Source organism: Carcharhinus amblyrhynchos, chromosome 4 (genome assembly GCF_965287045.1).
Source record: "Carcharhinus amblyrhynchos chromosome 4, sCarAmb.v2.hapA, whole genome shotgun sequence".
Classification (NCBI taxonomy): Eukaryota; Metazoa; Chordata; class Chondrichthyes; order Carcharhiniformes; family Carcharhinidae; genus Carcharhinus; species Carcharhinus amblyrhynchos.
This window is the reverse complement of record NC_137327.1, coordinates 98,260,760-98,276,640: the sequence shown is the minus strand read 5'-3', so window position 1 is coordinate 98,276,640 and position 15,881 is coordinate 98,260,760. Positions and strand designations below refer to the sequence as shown.

The 15,881-nt window shown below is 43.4% G+C and overlaps 1 protein-coding gene across 12 annotated transcripts in view; it reads left to right on the top strand.

The window, feature by feature from the left end:
* LOC145342237 (Krueppel-like factor 8) overlaps positions 1-15,881 on the top strand; it is a 174,392-nt gene that overhangs the window by 135,600 nt on the left and 22,911 nt on the right. For all 12 annotated transcript variants that reach the window (XM_080187620.1, XM_080187619.1, XM_080187621.1 and 9 more), the window contains 2 exons: positions 11,982-12,120; positions 12,632-12,685. In XM_080187620.1, coding sequence (XP_080043746.1) covers positions 11,982-12,120; positions 12,632-12,685 — 193 coding nt within the window. The remainder of the gene's footprint in view (positions 1-11,981; positions 12,121-12,631; positions 12,686-15,881) is intronic.

The following is a 15,881-nucleotide window of genomic DNA, read 5'->3' as shown; positions in this document are numbered from 1 at the left end:
ATTTGTATCCTAATTTACATGGAGTTGCATGCACCCATCCCCCCTGTACTTGCTAATCGACATTTATCACCGTCTTGATCTTAAAATCTTTGTCCTTGTTTTCAAATCCCTCGTGGTCTTGCTACTCCGTACCACTGCAATCTCCACCAGCCCTAATAACTTTCCTGGATATCTACACTTTAATTCTGACCCTATCCTTGATTTTACTGACTTCATTGTTGGTGGCCATTCCTTCAACTGCCTGGGCCTTAATCTCTAGATGTGTCCCCCATAAAACTCACCCTCTGTCTACCATTCTTTCCTCCTTCAGCCACTCCTTAAACCCTACCTCTTCGACCAACTTTTTTGGTATTGAATTTAATTTTCTGATGCTCCGGTGAAGTGCATTTGGACATTTTTATTTCTTTGAAGTTGCTATAAAGATACAGCCTGCCTTTTAACCCAATTAAGGCCCTTAAGTGGCCACTTTAGGAACCTTTTCCCACCCAGCCTCAATTTTTAGGTTGGCAGACACTAGATAGATTGGAGGAGAGGGGGCTTGGGTATAGAAACAATTGAAATTCCTAAATTCTGGTTGGGAAGGTGGGGAGGGGGGTGCCTCCATCAGAAACCTCCTTTTAGTTCGGTAGCCCTTTCCTCAAGGACTGGATACCTCTAGATCTCCTCTTGTATAATCTGATTAGCAGCTTTCAAGGTGGGATTTCCATCCAGTTGAAGACAGAAGTCGTACCTGCTGCAAGTTACCGCTTGTTATAGCATGAAATGGCAGGGAGTCTGTCGGAATTGGTGGGGATGTTTTTCCTGCAACCAGCCCCCGCTATATCCAAAACATTTCAGGCCCATGAATTCAAATCCCACTTCTGAGACATGGACGCGTGGTGTAGGCTGACATTTCAAGGTGTGAGCGCTACCTTTTGGAAAGGAGTTTAAACCGAGGTATTAGGCATCTGTCAGCTTAGGTAGTTGGAAAAGACTAAGGAATCAGTCCTCCCCATGCCACCATTCCTTCCTCAATTATGTCTTTATGGGATCTTGCTGAGTCCAGATTGACTGCTGTGTTCACTGATATTACAAAGTGGCACAGCAACACAGTGGTTAGCATTGCTGCCCCTCAGCGCCAAGTTCAGTTCTAGCCCCAGGTGACTGTCCGTGTGGAGTTTACACTTCCTCCCCATGTCTGCATGGGTTTCCTCCAGGTGCTCCAATTTCCTCCCACATGTTAGGTGGATTGGTCATGCTAAATTGTTCTAGAGTGTCCCAAGGTATGTCGGTTAGGGGGATTAGCAGGGTAAACGTGGGAGTACAGGGATAGAGCCTGGATGAGGTACTCAATTGCTAAGTCTGTGCAGACTTGATGGGCCAAATGGCCTCCTGTACTGTAGGAATTCTATGATTCTAAAGCTGATTATGACTCAAAAGTTCTTCCTTAGCTGTGGTGTTTTGGATGTCCCGAGGCCCTTTGAGAATTCAGTTTGCGTGCAGTTGATGACTTGGGTACCGATGGCATACAGATTTGCCCTTGTTTTAAAAAGTGATTTCTTTATGGGCTCAAGCATCTGCACGCATTAATTTACTGAGCATTAAACCTTCCAAGAAGCAGTACAATAACACAGCCATTTACAACATACCTTTCTAAAAAAATACAATAAAGAATGTTCCTTCATACGTTTGTGTTGTCGAGTGGTGCAGTTTAATTAATGAAAGGGTTTTCTCAAAAAGTAAGCATTTTTAATCTGATTCTGTGAGCGGGTTACTGGATTTTAACTAAGTAACTTCTAAAATTAATTGAACCATTTACATTAGTGCAGTGACCAATTTCTCAGTAAATTGAAAATATTCTCATATTTGATAGCTTTTAAAGGCACCTTTTAAGCTAGCTTTTAAAAGCCTAGCTCTATAAAATAAAGAGGGCATAGATCAATTAGAAAGTCAATTTCCTTCCCAAAAGATAGGGGAGTCTAAAGCTAGACGGCGTAGGTTTAAGATGAGAGGGGAGAGATGCAAAAGAGTCCAGAGGGGCAATTCTTTCTCACAGAGGGTGGTGAGTGTCTGGAACAAGAGGTAGTAGTAGAGGTGGGTACAATTTTGTCTTTTAAAAAGCGTTCAGACAGTTACATGGGTAAGATGGGTATAGAGGGATATGGGCCAAATACGGGCAATTGGGACTAGCTTTGGGGCTCGGGCAGCATGGATAAGTTGGGACGAAGGGCCTGTTTCCATGCTGTAAACCTCTATGATTCTATAACCTCCTTGAGGTCCAGCAAACAGGCGGAGTTGGTGGAAATTCCAGTCGTGATTAATTTGATCTGAAGATGTAGTCAGTGTTATGGGTGGGGCCAGCTTCAAAGTCAATGTTTTTGAAGTAAATATAAAGGGTGGTGGGTGTTTGCTTTGCTAGAGATGTAGTTTGCACGTAAAGTTCTTAATCCTTTTTTCCTGCTTTAGAAACTTTTGCACTGTGGGGGTGGGCAGAAGTGTTAATTCCAGCCCTTTGTGCCTAGCCTTACATAATGACTAGTTGCATAAAATACTGGAAGATTGTCAGTGACTGTGGATGTTAGGTTAAAGTACTCTTGATACTGGCCAGTCAGTGATGCCTATGGCCCATGAATGATTTTAGACAGGTTTTTTAAATTCAACCAGTGTACTAATTAGGAGCAGGAGTAGAAAAAAAATGTCTATCGCAAACTTAAATGTGTTCAATGATGGAGCATCCACAACATTCTGGGTTAATGAATTCCAAAGAGTCACAACCATGTGATGTAATTGTTCCACACCTCTTAAAATAATCAGCCCCTTATCCTGAGACTGTGTCCCTGTATTTTGGGTTGCCCAATGAACGGAAACAATCTCTCAGCATCCATCCTATTGAGCTCCTTCAGAATTTTACAGATTGCAATAAGATCACCCTTCATTCTACTAAACTCCAGACAATTGCTCAGCCTCTCCTAATAGGACAACTCCTCCCCCCCCACCAATCCCAGGGATCAATTTAGTGAACCTTCACTGCCTTAAATGCAAGTATATGTGGAGACCAAAACTGCACACCATATTCCAGATGTGGATTCCCCAAAGCCTTGTACAACTGTTGCAAGAATTCTTTATCAACATGTCTCCCTAATTGTTTGCTGTACCTGTGCGCTAACTTTTTGCAAACGCACCCAAGTCTTAAAACTACCAGTTTAAAACTTACCAATAAATTCTGGTCTTTATTCTTAATAACTTCACACTTGCCTATATTATACTTCATCTGTCATCTTGTTGCCCACTCAGTTAACCCTGTATGTACCTGTTTGCAGTCTCTGTGTCCCTGTCCACAGCTTCCCTTTCCACCTAGTTTGTTATTAAGAGCAAACTTAGATGCATTTTTATACCTATATAAAGAACAAGAGAGTAGGGCTAGAGTTGGCCCACTCAAGGACAGGGGAGGGAATCTATTTGTGGAGCCAGAGGAAATGGGTGAGATATTAAATGAGCACTTTGTGTCAGTATTCACTAAAGAAGGATTTGGTGGATGATGAGTCTGGAGAAGGGTGTTTAGATAGCTTGGATCATGTTGAGATCAAAAAGGAGGTATTGGGGTTCTTGAGAAACCTTAAGGTAGACAATTTCCCAGGGCCCGATGGGATATACCCCAGAATACAGAGAGAGGCAAGGGAGAAAATTATTGGGGCCTTGGGAAAAACTTTTGTATTCTCACTGGCTGCAGGGGAGGTCATGATGTGGGTATGCCGGCGTTGGACTGGCGTAAACACAGTAAAAAGTCTGACAACACCAGGTTTTAGTCCAACCGATTTATTTGATAATACTTTTATCAAATTATCAAAGTATTATCAAATAAATCGGTTGGACTAAAACCTGGTGTTGTCAGACTTTTTACTGCAGGGGAGGTCCCAGGGGATTGTAGAACTGCCAATGTTGCTCCTTCCTTTAAGAAGGGTAGCAGGAATAATCCAGGTAAATACAGGCCGGTGAGCCTTACGTCAGTGGCAGGGAAATTATTGGAGAGGATTCTCCAAGACAGGATTTCCTCCCAGTTGGAAATAAGTGGACGTATTAGCAAGAGGCAACATGGTTTTCTGAAGGGGAGTTCGTGTTTCACTAACTTGATTGAGTTTTTCAAGGAAGTGACAAAGGTGATTGATGAAGATAGGGCAGTGAAAGTTGACATGGGCTTCAGTAAGGCCTCTGGCAAGGTCACTTATGGCAGACTGGTGCAGAAGATGAAGTTGCATGGGATCAGAGGTGAACTGGAAAGGTGGATACAAAACTGGCTTGGTCATGGGCAGAGGGCAGCAGTGGAAGGATGCATTTCTGAATGGAAGGCTGTGACAAGTGGCGTTCCTCAGGGATCAGTGCTGGGACCTTTGCTGTTTGTAATATATATAAATGATTTGGAGGAAAATGTAATAGGTTTGATTAGTAAGTTTGCAGATGACACAAAGGTTGATGGATTGGCAGATAGCGATAAGGGCCATCAGAGGATACAGGTAGGATATAGATTGGTTGGAGATTTGGGCGGAAAGATAGCAGATGGAGTTTAATCCAGACAAACGTGAGGTAATGCATTTTGGAAGATCTAATACAGATAGGAAATATACATTAAATAGCAGAACCCTTAAGAGTATTGATAGGCAGAGGGATCTGAGTATACAGGTACATAAGTCACAAAGTGGCAACACCGGTGGAGAAGGTAGTCAAGAGGGCATACGGCATGCTTACCTTCATCGGCCAGGGCATTGAGGTTAAAAAGCGGCAAGTCCTGTTGCAGCTTTATAGAACCGTAGTTAGGCCGCACTTGGAATATAGTGTTCAATTCTGGTTGGCACACTACCAGAAGAATGTGGAGGCTCTGGAAAGGGTACAGAAAAGATTTACCAGGATGTTGCTGGTATGGAGAGCATTAGCTATGAGGAGAGGTTGGAAAAACTTGGTTTGATCTCACTGGAGCGGCGGAGGTTAGGGGGAGACCTGATAGAAGTCTACAAGATTATGAAGGGGCATGGATGGAGTGGATAGTCAGAAGCTTTTTCCCAAGGTGGAAGAGTCAATTACTAGAGGGCGTAGGTTTAAGGTGTGGGGCGGGGGGAGGGGAGGCAAGGTTTAAGGGAGATGTATGAGGCAAGTTTTTTACAGAGGGTGGTGGGCCCTGGAACTCACTGCTGGCAGCAGTAGTGGAAGCAGATATGGTAGTGACTTTTAAGGGCCATCTGGACATATCCCGTCATTTCCATCCTATTCACATATATGATTTCTGGAAGGGTCGGGGGTTTTAGTTCAGTTGAGCAGCTTGGAGGCTGAAGGGCCTGTTCCTGTGCTGTAATTTTCTTTGTTCTTTTTTCTCTTCATCTAATTAATCATTAATATATATTGTAAATATTTGAGGCCCAGCACTGATCCTTGTGGCACTCCACTATTCACTGCTATCTACTTAAAACTGCCTTGTTTATTATGCCTGCTCTCTTTTCTACCTGTTAACCAATCCTCTGTCCATGCGAATATCTTAAACCCAACTCTATGAACATTTATTTTGCCTATTAACTTTTCATGTAGCACCTTATCAAATGTCTTTTGAAATTTCAGATATACTATATCTACTGGTTCCTCTTTATCCACTCTACTGGTTACATATCTAATAACATTATCAAACAAGATTTCTCTTTCATAAAACCACATTGACTTGTTCTTGTGGTTCTATGGTTTTCTAAGTACTTTATTAAGACTTTATTAATAGATTCCAACATTTTCCCACAACTAATGTTGATTATATTCTTTATTCTTCCTTTATTTCCCTCTCTCCTCCACACAACCAGGGCTATACTTTCGAGCTATGACTGCACTTGTGTAAAGTATCCATGAGGTGCAACTGGCCACCTCATTACTTATTAAATTGGATTTTATATTGGAGTTGTGTTTCACACCAAATATACCTGTGGAGATATGAGATGATTATTTGACTCCCAAGTTATACTGCCATTCGTATCTTGATGTGCATCGTTAAACCATGTTGCACTGTTTCACAATTGGCATTGTAACATCAGTCATGCACCAGAATCAATTAGTACTTTCAGGAGAGGATGGTCCAAGGTTGGAAATGAAAGAATTTTTGGAGGTGGAGGATTATGGTACAATAGCCTGAGGTGCCTGAAGAATTGAATGTGCTGTAACTTCTAGCTTAAAGAATAACTTGTAAATTGAAAATACCACATGCTAAATTCCACTGCCTGAACATTCTCATCTCTGCCCTTACCTCAGCTCATCTGCTGTTGAAATCTTCTTCCATGCCTTTGTTACGCCTGGACTCAAATATTCCAGTGCGCCCTGGTCATTTTCTACCCTCTGAGCTCATCTAAATCTCTGCTGTCCATGCTTACTGACCTACATTGACTCCTAATCAGGCAATATTTCAATATTTCAAATCCTTTTCTTTTGTTTTGAATCCCTTCATTGATGTTGATTTTTGGTTTGATTTATTATTGTCACATGCATTAGTATACAGTGAAAAGTATTGTTTCTTGCGCGCTATGCAGACATGCCATACCGTTCATAGGGAAGCAAACGAGAGAGTGCAGAATGTACTGTTACAGTCATAGCCAGGGTAAAGATAAACTTGATGCAAACCTGCATCAACCATGCTGCCCGACTTAACTAAAACCCCCTATCCTTCCAGGGACCATATCCCTCTATTCCCATCCTTTTCATATATTTGTCAAGATGCCCCTTAGAAGTCACTACCGTATCCACTTCCACTACCTCCCCTGGCAACGAGTTCCAGGCACCCATCACCCTGTTTTTAAAAAAAAATACTGCCTCATACATCTCCTTTAAACCTTGCCCCTCGCATCTTAAACCTATGCCCCATAGTAATTGACTCATCCACCCTGGGAAAACGCTTCTGTCTATCCACTCTGTCCATGCCTCTCATAATCTTGTAGACTTCTATCAGGTCTCCCCTCAACCTCAGTCGCTTCAGTGAGAACAAATCAAGTTTCTCCAACTTCTCCTCATTGCTAATGCCCTCCATACCAGGCAACATCCTGGTAAGTCTTTTCTGCACCTTCTCCAAAGCCTCCACATTCTTCTGGTAGTGTAGTGACCAAACTTGAACACTATATTCCAAGTGCAGCCTAAGGTTCTGTAAAGCTGCAAGCATGCCACATGCCTTCTTGACTACCTTTTCCACCTGCATTGCCGCTTTCAGTGACCTCTGTACCTGCACACCTAGATTCCTTTTGCTATCAATACTCTAAGGGTTCTGCCATTTACTGTATATTTCCTATCTGCACTAGACTTTCCAAGTGCATTACCTCACATTTGTCTGGATTAAACTCCATCAGCCATCTCTCAGTCCAAGTCTCCAACTGATCTATATCCTACTGTATCCTCTGATGGTCCTCATCACTATCTGCAAATTCGCCAACCTTTTTTGTCGTCTGCAAACTTGCCCATCAATCCAGTTACATTTTCCTCCAAATCATTTATATATTACAAACAGCAAAGGTCCCAGCACTGATCCCTGAGGAATGCCACTTGTCACAGCCTTCCATTCAGAAACACACCCACTGCTACCCTTTGTCTTCTTTGACCGAGCCAGTTTTGTGTCCACCTTGCCAGCTCACCTTTGATCCCATGCAACTTCACTTTCGGCACCTGTCTGCTAATGAGGGACCTTGTCAAAGGCCATACTGAAGTCCATGTAGACAACATCTACTGCCCTATCCTCATCCTCATCATACTCACCATGCTGACTTGGAAATACATCACCATTCCTTCACAGTCCCTGTGTCAAAATCCTGGAATTCCACCCTCCTCCTTCCCCTCAACGGCATTGTGGATCAATCCACAGCACGTGGACTGCTTTGATTCAAGATGGCAGCTCACCACTACCTTCTCAACTAGGGATGAGCAATAACTGGTGGCCAACCAGTGATGCCCATGTCCCACGAATGAATAAAATACTATGTTAAAGGTGCTATGTAAATGCAATTTGTGTGTTCCCCTCCAACAGTTTCTAGCATCATGGTGTATTGCTTCAGTTGTAATAAATGTTAGATGGGATAAAAAGTTGGGACAAGTCCATTCAAAATGTTGTCTTTGATCTCTGCCTGATAAACTGGCAGAAACAGTCACTGACAGGAAAAACCAGTTGCTGCCTGATTGCACTGTTACTGCCTTTCAACCATTTCCTCTCTGATTTAGAAACAGGAGAAAATCTAAAGATATTCTATTCTAATTCTATAGCAGATATTTGTCTAAAACTGTGTAGAGAGCCAATTTTTGACAGATTAATTGTGATCACTGTTCCTGATGTGTGCTGATAGGTGTGTTGATCAAACACTGGAACGTTCAATAGACTTTATCCAGGCTCAGGTTTATGTTTGATAATTTCAGGCTGAAATACTAAACTTCACAATTAACACATCATTTCCCCCCCTCCTCTTTTGAGAGAATTTTTGCTACCTGACTATGTCATGAGTTTGAGCAGAGAATGTTTTCGCACGCGAGAGAGGATCAAAGCCAAGTTGAACTTCCCTTTTTAGAATCCCTACAGTGCAGAAGACGCCATTCAGCTGATTAAGTCTGCACCAACAACAAACCCAGCCAGACCCTATCCCCGGAACCCCATATATTTACCCTGCAAATCTCCCTGATACTAAGGGGCAATTTGGCATAGCCTACCAACCTAACCTGCACTACTTTGGACTATGGGAGGAAACCAGGTACCCAGAGGAAGCCCATGCAGACATGGGGAGAATGTGCAAACTCCATATGGACAATGACCTGAGGCCAGAATTGAACCCAGGTCTCTGGTGCTGCGAGGCAGCAGTGCTAACCACTGTGCCACCATGCCATCCAAATGTGGAAAGTAAATCCTCACTATTGTTAATAAACAGACTTATCTTATTGAGCTGCTTAGCTGGTACATTTACAGTGTACCAGCTAAGCAAAGGCAATTGGAGGCAGTAGACATCATCATTACAGTAACCTGTAGCTGAATGCACAGCCAATAGTATTCAGCTCACATTTGGAGTCAGCACAGTGCAACAGGTTGAAGTGCACTGCATCAGATCATTGATTAACTTGCTAATCATTTTGCAGTAGACTGCTCTTTGGCAAACATATAGCAGAAAAAAGACTTTGAAATCCACTGCACTGTTGGCAAGTGAAAAACATTAAAATCTCTCATTCTTTTCGGTTGTTATTTCAATTACAGTGCTACTGTGTTTACGTTGTCTCTCTGGGGTTTCTGGGGGGTCATCTGCTTAAAAGTATTTCTGTCCTGGGTATGCTGCGTTATCTTGTTAACATCCATGGCCACTCCAGAATCTCCATGGCTCATCATATGATGCAGTTACTGGGTAAATGTTAAGTTGAGTGGAATCCTCTTGCGGCGGGTCTGAGAGACAGGACTGGAAAATCGTGGCACTGCCACTCTGAGGCAGAGCACTGGCCCTACACAATTGCACAGCGGCCAGCCAATTAGATATGCAGAGGTGAGGGGCTCCAGCCATCAGGGACAGGCAGGAAGTTGCTCGCTCCGCTGTTACCTCATGGGGCGGTCAAGGGTTTGGATGCGATATTTGGACGACGGCTGGATGGACATCCAATCCTTGCCATCCAGCAGCATCTGGTTTTGAGGAGTTAGTAATCTGTGGATCTGCTCGCACTGACACAATAACATTTTGTGAAGACATCATTCTGGCTGGAGTCTGGATGAAAGGCGGGTGTCATGAGCCTGTCTGATGTATCACTCCATCACTTTTTCCCTGCTTTCAGCGATCCTCAACACACCTGCTTGCTCCCTCAACCTTGAGCAATAATCATTCAACCTAGTGCTTCGCCCATAAGTATCAATCAAACCCCCCTCCCCTCCCCCAGCACATTGGAACTGTCCCCCGTTAACTTTGACCTGATAACTATCTTCCTTGGTGCTGCCCTTACCCTGCCCTTTGTTATCATCAACTCGCAGCCTCACCATTGAATTTCCACATTATAAGCCTGGGACTACCCATCAATCATGTCTACCTTCTGTAGACACTTGACTTGCCCTGTGCAGCCCTGCTTTGTCCCTCTGTCCCCGAAGAGATTTCTTGGAGTTGTCACCTCTTCCCCTTCCTTGGTCAGTCATTCCCCTTTCACAGTCACAAACCTCCCTCAGTCAGTCAGCCCTTACCCTTTCGACAGTTGCCACCTGATCTCAATGCATCAATGCCTCCTCTGTCCGATTCAACAAAATTCCTGATACGGGAATAACAGCTGCGACTCAGTCCAAATCCCTCAGGAAGATGGCTTCTGCTGCGTACCACCTTTAACCTGTTGTGAATCTTAAAATGCGTGGTTCTCATTTCCAAAGGTCCAATTTAATCTGGCTGATTGTAACATGTCCGACATGCTAATGTAATAAAAAAAAAATAGGCTCCCACTGCTTGTCACTGAGAAGCATGATCCGCCTTTATTCCGCAGCTAATTTAACAAGCAACTTTCATCCCACAATCGGGAAGCTGACATTTGCCTCCCACTCGATTTTAAGTCTGCCTCATTTCCCACTCAAGAAAACCTCATGAGATTCTAACCAGCCTATCAAATCCTTGAGGGGTTTTCATCGTTATCACTGTTCAAAATGGGAGCATTGAAGGCACTGGCGATCACTGGGAATGCGTGATGTTTGCTTGGAGTGTCTCTACCACCACTATTAGTTCAGTAGAAAATGCGGGATTGTGTTTGACTTTGGCCAGCGTGATCTTGTGCCACGTTAAATGGTGCTTACCCACTTGGAGAAGGTTTGGAAGTGTGACAGGTGATGAGTGAGAGAGCATAATCAACCTACAGGATCGAGGCTCTCTGCCGAGCATCCTGATACAGAAACTTGACTGATTTCTGTGTACCGCTTTGCTGACAGACTCTTCCTCCCAGACAATGACCTCAGTGATATGAGTAGCAGCTCACTGAACAGAATTTGCAAAAGGAACAGCACAGGTAAATGAAAGGATTTCATCAGAGTGAGAGGAGGCTAATCAGCTCGTTGAACTTCCTGTACCATTCATACAGGCTGGTCACCCACCTCTACCCCATTTTCCCCACTGTCTCCACACCACTTGATTTCATTAATATCCAGAAATCTATAAGAGTTTCCACAGCTCTCTGGGGCAGAGGATTTGAGTGAAGAAATTCCTCAGTTTTAAATGACTTGCCTGTCATTCGGAGACCATGTTCCCTGATCGTAAACCCAGCAGGCATATATATTATGTATAATATTGTCGTGGTATTGAACGGAATGACTGTTTTCAGTTGTGAATCAAACTTGCAGTGCCCTATTTTTCTGTCACCATTAAAAATGAATGCCAAAATCAGGAGGTAAAGTTATCAAGAATCATTCAGCTTAAAGCAAATCCTGACCAAGACTTGTATGACTCTGTTCCAGCTCTATATCTAGCTAGGTGTCTGTATGAGGAAACATTTTCTGTCTTTTGTGTGCCCACACCTGCCACCAAATGCTTTACTCCAAAGAGTCACGTATGGAAGCTGCTGGATTTTCTGCCTTTGAGAGCTGTCGATGCACAGAGTAACGATCAACCTCTCCCTCTGACATCCTACAACATGAGATCTTGTGGCTTTAAAGGTTTAGATGCCTCCTCACCTGAGGTGCAGAGTAATACACGTTATCACATTTCTGTCACTGCTCATTCGTGTACCTGAGAAAGTTAGGAAGTATAGGGACATTCGTACAGTGCCGTAGACCGAGCGTAGAAACGATAAGAGAGATGAGATATTTCAGGAAATTGGGTTTGGGTGACAGTTTTATTTTTGAGATTTTAGGTGGAAAGGAAGACTGAAGAAAATGAAACATCGTTAAACGGAAAAAGAAGTAGATTTGTGTAGTTGTCCACTGGGTCATATGATCAGTTTTCAGTAAAGTCTAGAACAAATGGACTTGGTGTCTGTAACGGTTACTCTCTCTCTCTCTCTCTCTCTCGTTACAGTGAGAATCGATCAGAGTCCCATGTCCCCTATGGAGGCTAAAACTGACAGTGAGGAAGATGATGATTCGCCCAACATGTCCTTCGACAGTATTCATGAGAGCAGCTCTGCCATTCTCAACCTGTCAGGGGCTATGAGAGAGTAGGTATTCACACCATCTGATGCTGTCTTCTGCTTTTACTGTTGTGACTGTTACAAAATCCCAACTGCCAAGAATGCATACCAAACTGAACCATTGACTTCTGTTTTAGCAGTTAAAGGTGACCGTGGCTCACCTTCAGTTATCTGATGCAGTGGAAACGAATTGGTGTAAACTGCCACAGAATCTGGCCTCTGCCAGATATTTGGACTTGCTGTTGGTTGGGGTTGCATTGCACTTGTCCCTAAAATTCCTGGGAGAATCTATTGTTGGGGTTCCCTAACCAGGGCAAACCTGATGTCCACCTCGTTGTGAGCCCGTGGGATCACTAAAGTTTGTAAATATAATGGGCCCTTTTGTGGGCGCAGCATCTTGGAAATCGGAGTGATGGTGTTAACATATCTCTTTTTTAAGCTCCTTTTGTTTGCTGGATGACTGCAACATATTGTGTATGTATCATGCTGAGAACCATGATAGAAGTGACTGAACAGTTTCTTGCTTCCATATCCCCAGGGAGGACTCAGTGTGGCCTATTGATCCAACCCGTCTACTGGATGATCCATATGGGTGAGTGTTTAAGGCAGGCTGTGAAGGGAGCAACCTGGGCCGGGGGCTGCTTTGTTGGAGTACTCTGATATTTTTCTAACGATCATTGGGTATAACCTACATTTAACAGAGAAAGGGAGACAATGTGGTATTCTCGCTACACTATTAATCCAGAATGTTCTGTGGACCTGAGTTCAAATCCCGCCACAGGAGACGGTGGAATTTGAATTCAGTAAAAAATATCTGGAATTAAGAATCTATTGATCACCACGAAACTATTGTCGATTGTCGGAAAAACCCATCTGGTTCACTAATGCCCTTTGGGGAAGGAAATCTGCCATCTAGACCTGGTCTGGCCTCCATGTGACTCCAGAGCCACAGCAATATGGTTCACTCTTAACTGCCTTCCAAGGGCAATAGATGCTGGCCAGTTAGCAACACCCATGTCCCACGAATGAATTAAAAAAACCCAAACATGTCAGCAGTAAATAATGTTCTACGCAAGTGTAAGAATGTAGTAGTAACTTCGACATGGTGAGGTCTTGGTTCACAGCTGATGCCACGTACAAAGCAATGGCCTGAAATTTTTTCTGGGAACCCAGGTCCCCAGAACATTAGTTGAAGTTATGGATTAATAGTCCAGTGATAATACCACTAGGCCATCATATGGCATATGTATGAGGCTGTAGGTATTAACTGGAAGAGAAAAACAAATAGAGAATCAAGTGGGGATCAGAAAGATTGCAAATTCTATCCTCAATTAGTACGTGGTTTTAGTCTCACTCAGGTCAATTGGCAAGGAGCTGCTCTTGGTGCAAGGTTAGATCAGGTAAGGGAAGAAAAGACAGATTTCTTGCTCCTGGTTTGCCAAGTAGTAACCCCTACTGGAAATCTCTCTGTACAAATGTCGAGCAGAATAAACTACTCTCAAATGACTCCACAGTCAGGTAGATAATCTGCTGACATTAATTGTTGAGGCTCACATGAATAGAAGCTGCTTTGAGGGGGTCTGGAGAACAACTAACACCCCTGGAGTCACACCTGTGAAAAAAATCCTTCAGGTTTGGGGAGAAGTTGTTTTGGGAGCAAATTGAAGAAGCTATGGATAGCTGCCGGTTAATACACTGCCGTCGACGTAAAAGCGTCTTATTGTAAGCATTTGATTTGACAGATTCTTTTATTAGTTAGCCTGACCCTACAGAATAATCTGGTTTTTTTTTAAACCTCGTGAATTAAAACAATACCCCTAGGTTGATTGTGCTCAATTATTGAACCAATTTACGAGTAACATTTTAGTATTGGTAGTCGTAATAGTTTTGTTGTTCATAGAATCTGACATGCAGAAGGGGGCCATTTGGCCCTCCGAGTGTGTACTGACCACAATCCCATCCAGACCCTATCCTCGTAACCCCATGAGTTTATCCCAACTGTTGTTCGTCCATCGTCATGGATGAGGACCTTGACACCATTAGTCATTTTGAGGCTGGTCCCAACTAGCCCCCCTGACACTAAGGGGCAATTTAGCATGGCCAATCCACCTAACCCACGCATCTTTGGACTGTGGGAAGAAACTGGAGATAACCCACGCAGACATGGGGAAAATGTGCAAACTTCACACACAGTGACCCAAGCCGGGAATCGAACCGAAGTCCTTGGCGCTGTGCCACCGTACTGCCCTTGAGCTGAAAGAAGGAAATGCATGTTACAGAATGTATCAGAAAATGGCACTGTGAAATGCCAAGAAACCCTGACCAAAATTGTAATAATCACACTAATTCCACCACCACCACCCCCCCAAACATGTTTAAGGAATTGATGCAAAAATGTATGGGAAAATCTAACATGCAAAGGCCATTTAGCCCCTCAAGCCTAATCTGCTATTTATTTAATATCACGGATGATCTGTACCTCAAGTCCATTCACCAGCCTTGGGTTCCTAAATATCCTTACTGAACAGATCTGTTTGGAAATGTTTTGAGTGACCTAGCCCATTTCCACTGACTTTTGTTGAAGTGCTTCCTGATATCACCCCTTTCAATCTAGCTCCACGGTAGAGTTGAACTCCTTGTCTCTCTGACTCACAAGTGTGTTGACGATGGCTGCAGACAGGGACATGATTCAAAACATCTTGACACATTCCTCCCTGAGGGCTTCAAATGATGATGATGAAATAAAGTTACATGTGTGTGACATATGACACAAATAACATGGCAGAGAAGCGAATTCGACATCTGAGCGATCCAGTGACACCGGCAACCCACTGGTGTAATTATCATGTGGTGTTTACTCTTCAGCGTCTGTTGTTTAGCTTCTGTAGTGAGCCTGCACTGTGTGATCTTCTCTTGTCCCAATGCACAGTGCTTGCTTGCCACTCCTTGTCACGGTACAGCAGGCTCCAATTAGACACAGTGCACCACACCCAGTTGTCACACCAAAGTTTCCTGCTTGCTTAGTAGGCCACGTAGCACTGTAACCCCCACACGCACAGAAACACATACACACAGACATACGCAAAACATATGACACATTTGTGTAATAATAACACATTCACTTACATCAAAGACCATGAAGATTGGGTTCTTAGAAACAAATCTGTTACTGAAAACACAATTGAAGAGGCTCATTAGAGAACTGTACAGTTCAGGGCATCCCCTGGGACCATGTCCCAACTTTTAAATACCAACTTGCATTCCTTCTTCTTTTCTACTTTTAGCCTCAATCAAAAATTCTTCAAGTTTGTTTTAGTAAACTGTCGCTTGTTCCATCAACCAGATGGCATGGTAGCACAATGGTTGGCAATGTTGCCTCATGGCGCCATGGACCCGTGTTTATTTCCTGGCTCGGGTCACTGTCTGTATGAAGTTTGCACATTCTCCCTGTGTCTGCATGGGTTTCCTCCGGGTGCTCCAGTTTCCTCCTGTGGCCTGAAAGACATGCTGGTTAGGTGCATTGACCCGAACAGGCACTGGAGTGTGGCGACTAGGGGATTTTCACAATAACTTCATTGCAGAGCTAATGTAATCCTTACTTGTGACTAATAAATAAACTTTAACCTAACTTTTAACTCCACCACCTGCGGAATCCAGATGAAAGCTTATGGTTTTCACTTTCTGTTTTGAAAGATTTCTTTATTTGTAATATTGCAAAAAACTGAAGTAAACAGAGCTTTGAGCTCAAAAACTGAGATAGGTTTTGGGTTTTCAGAACTGCCTCCACC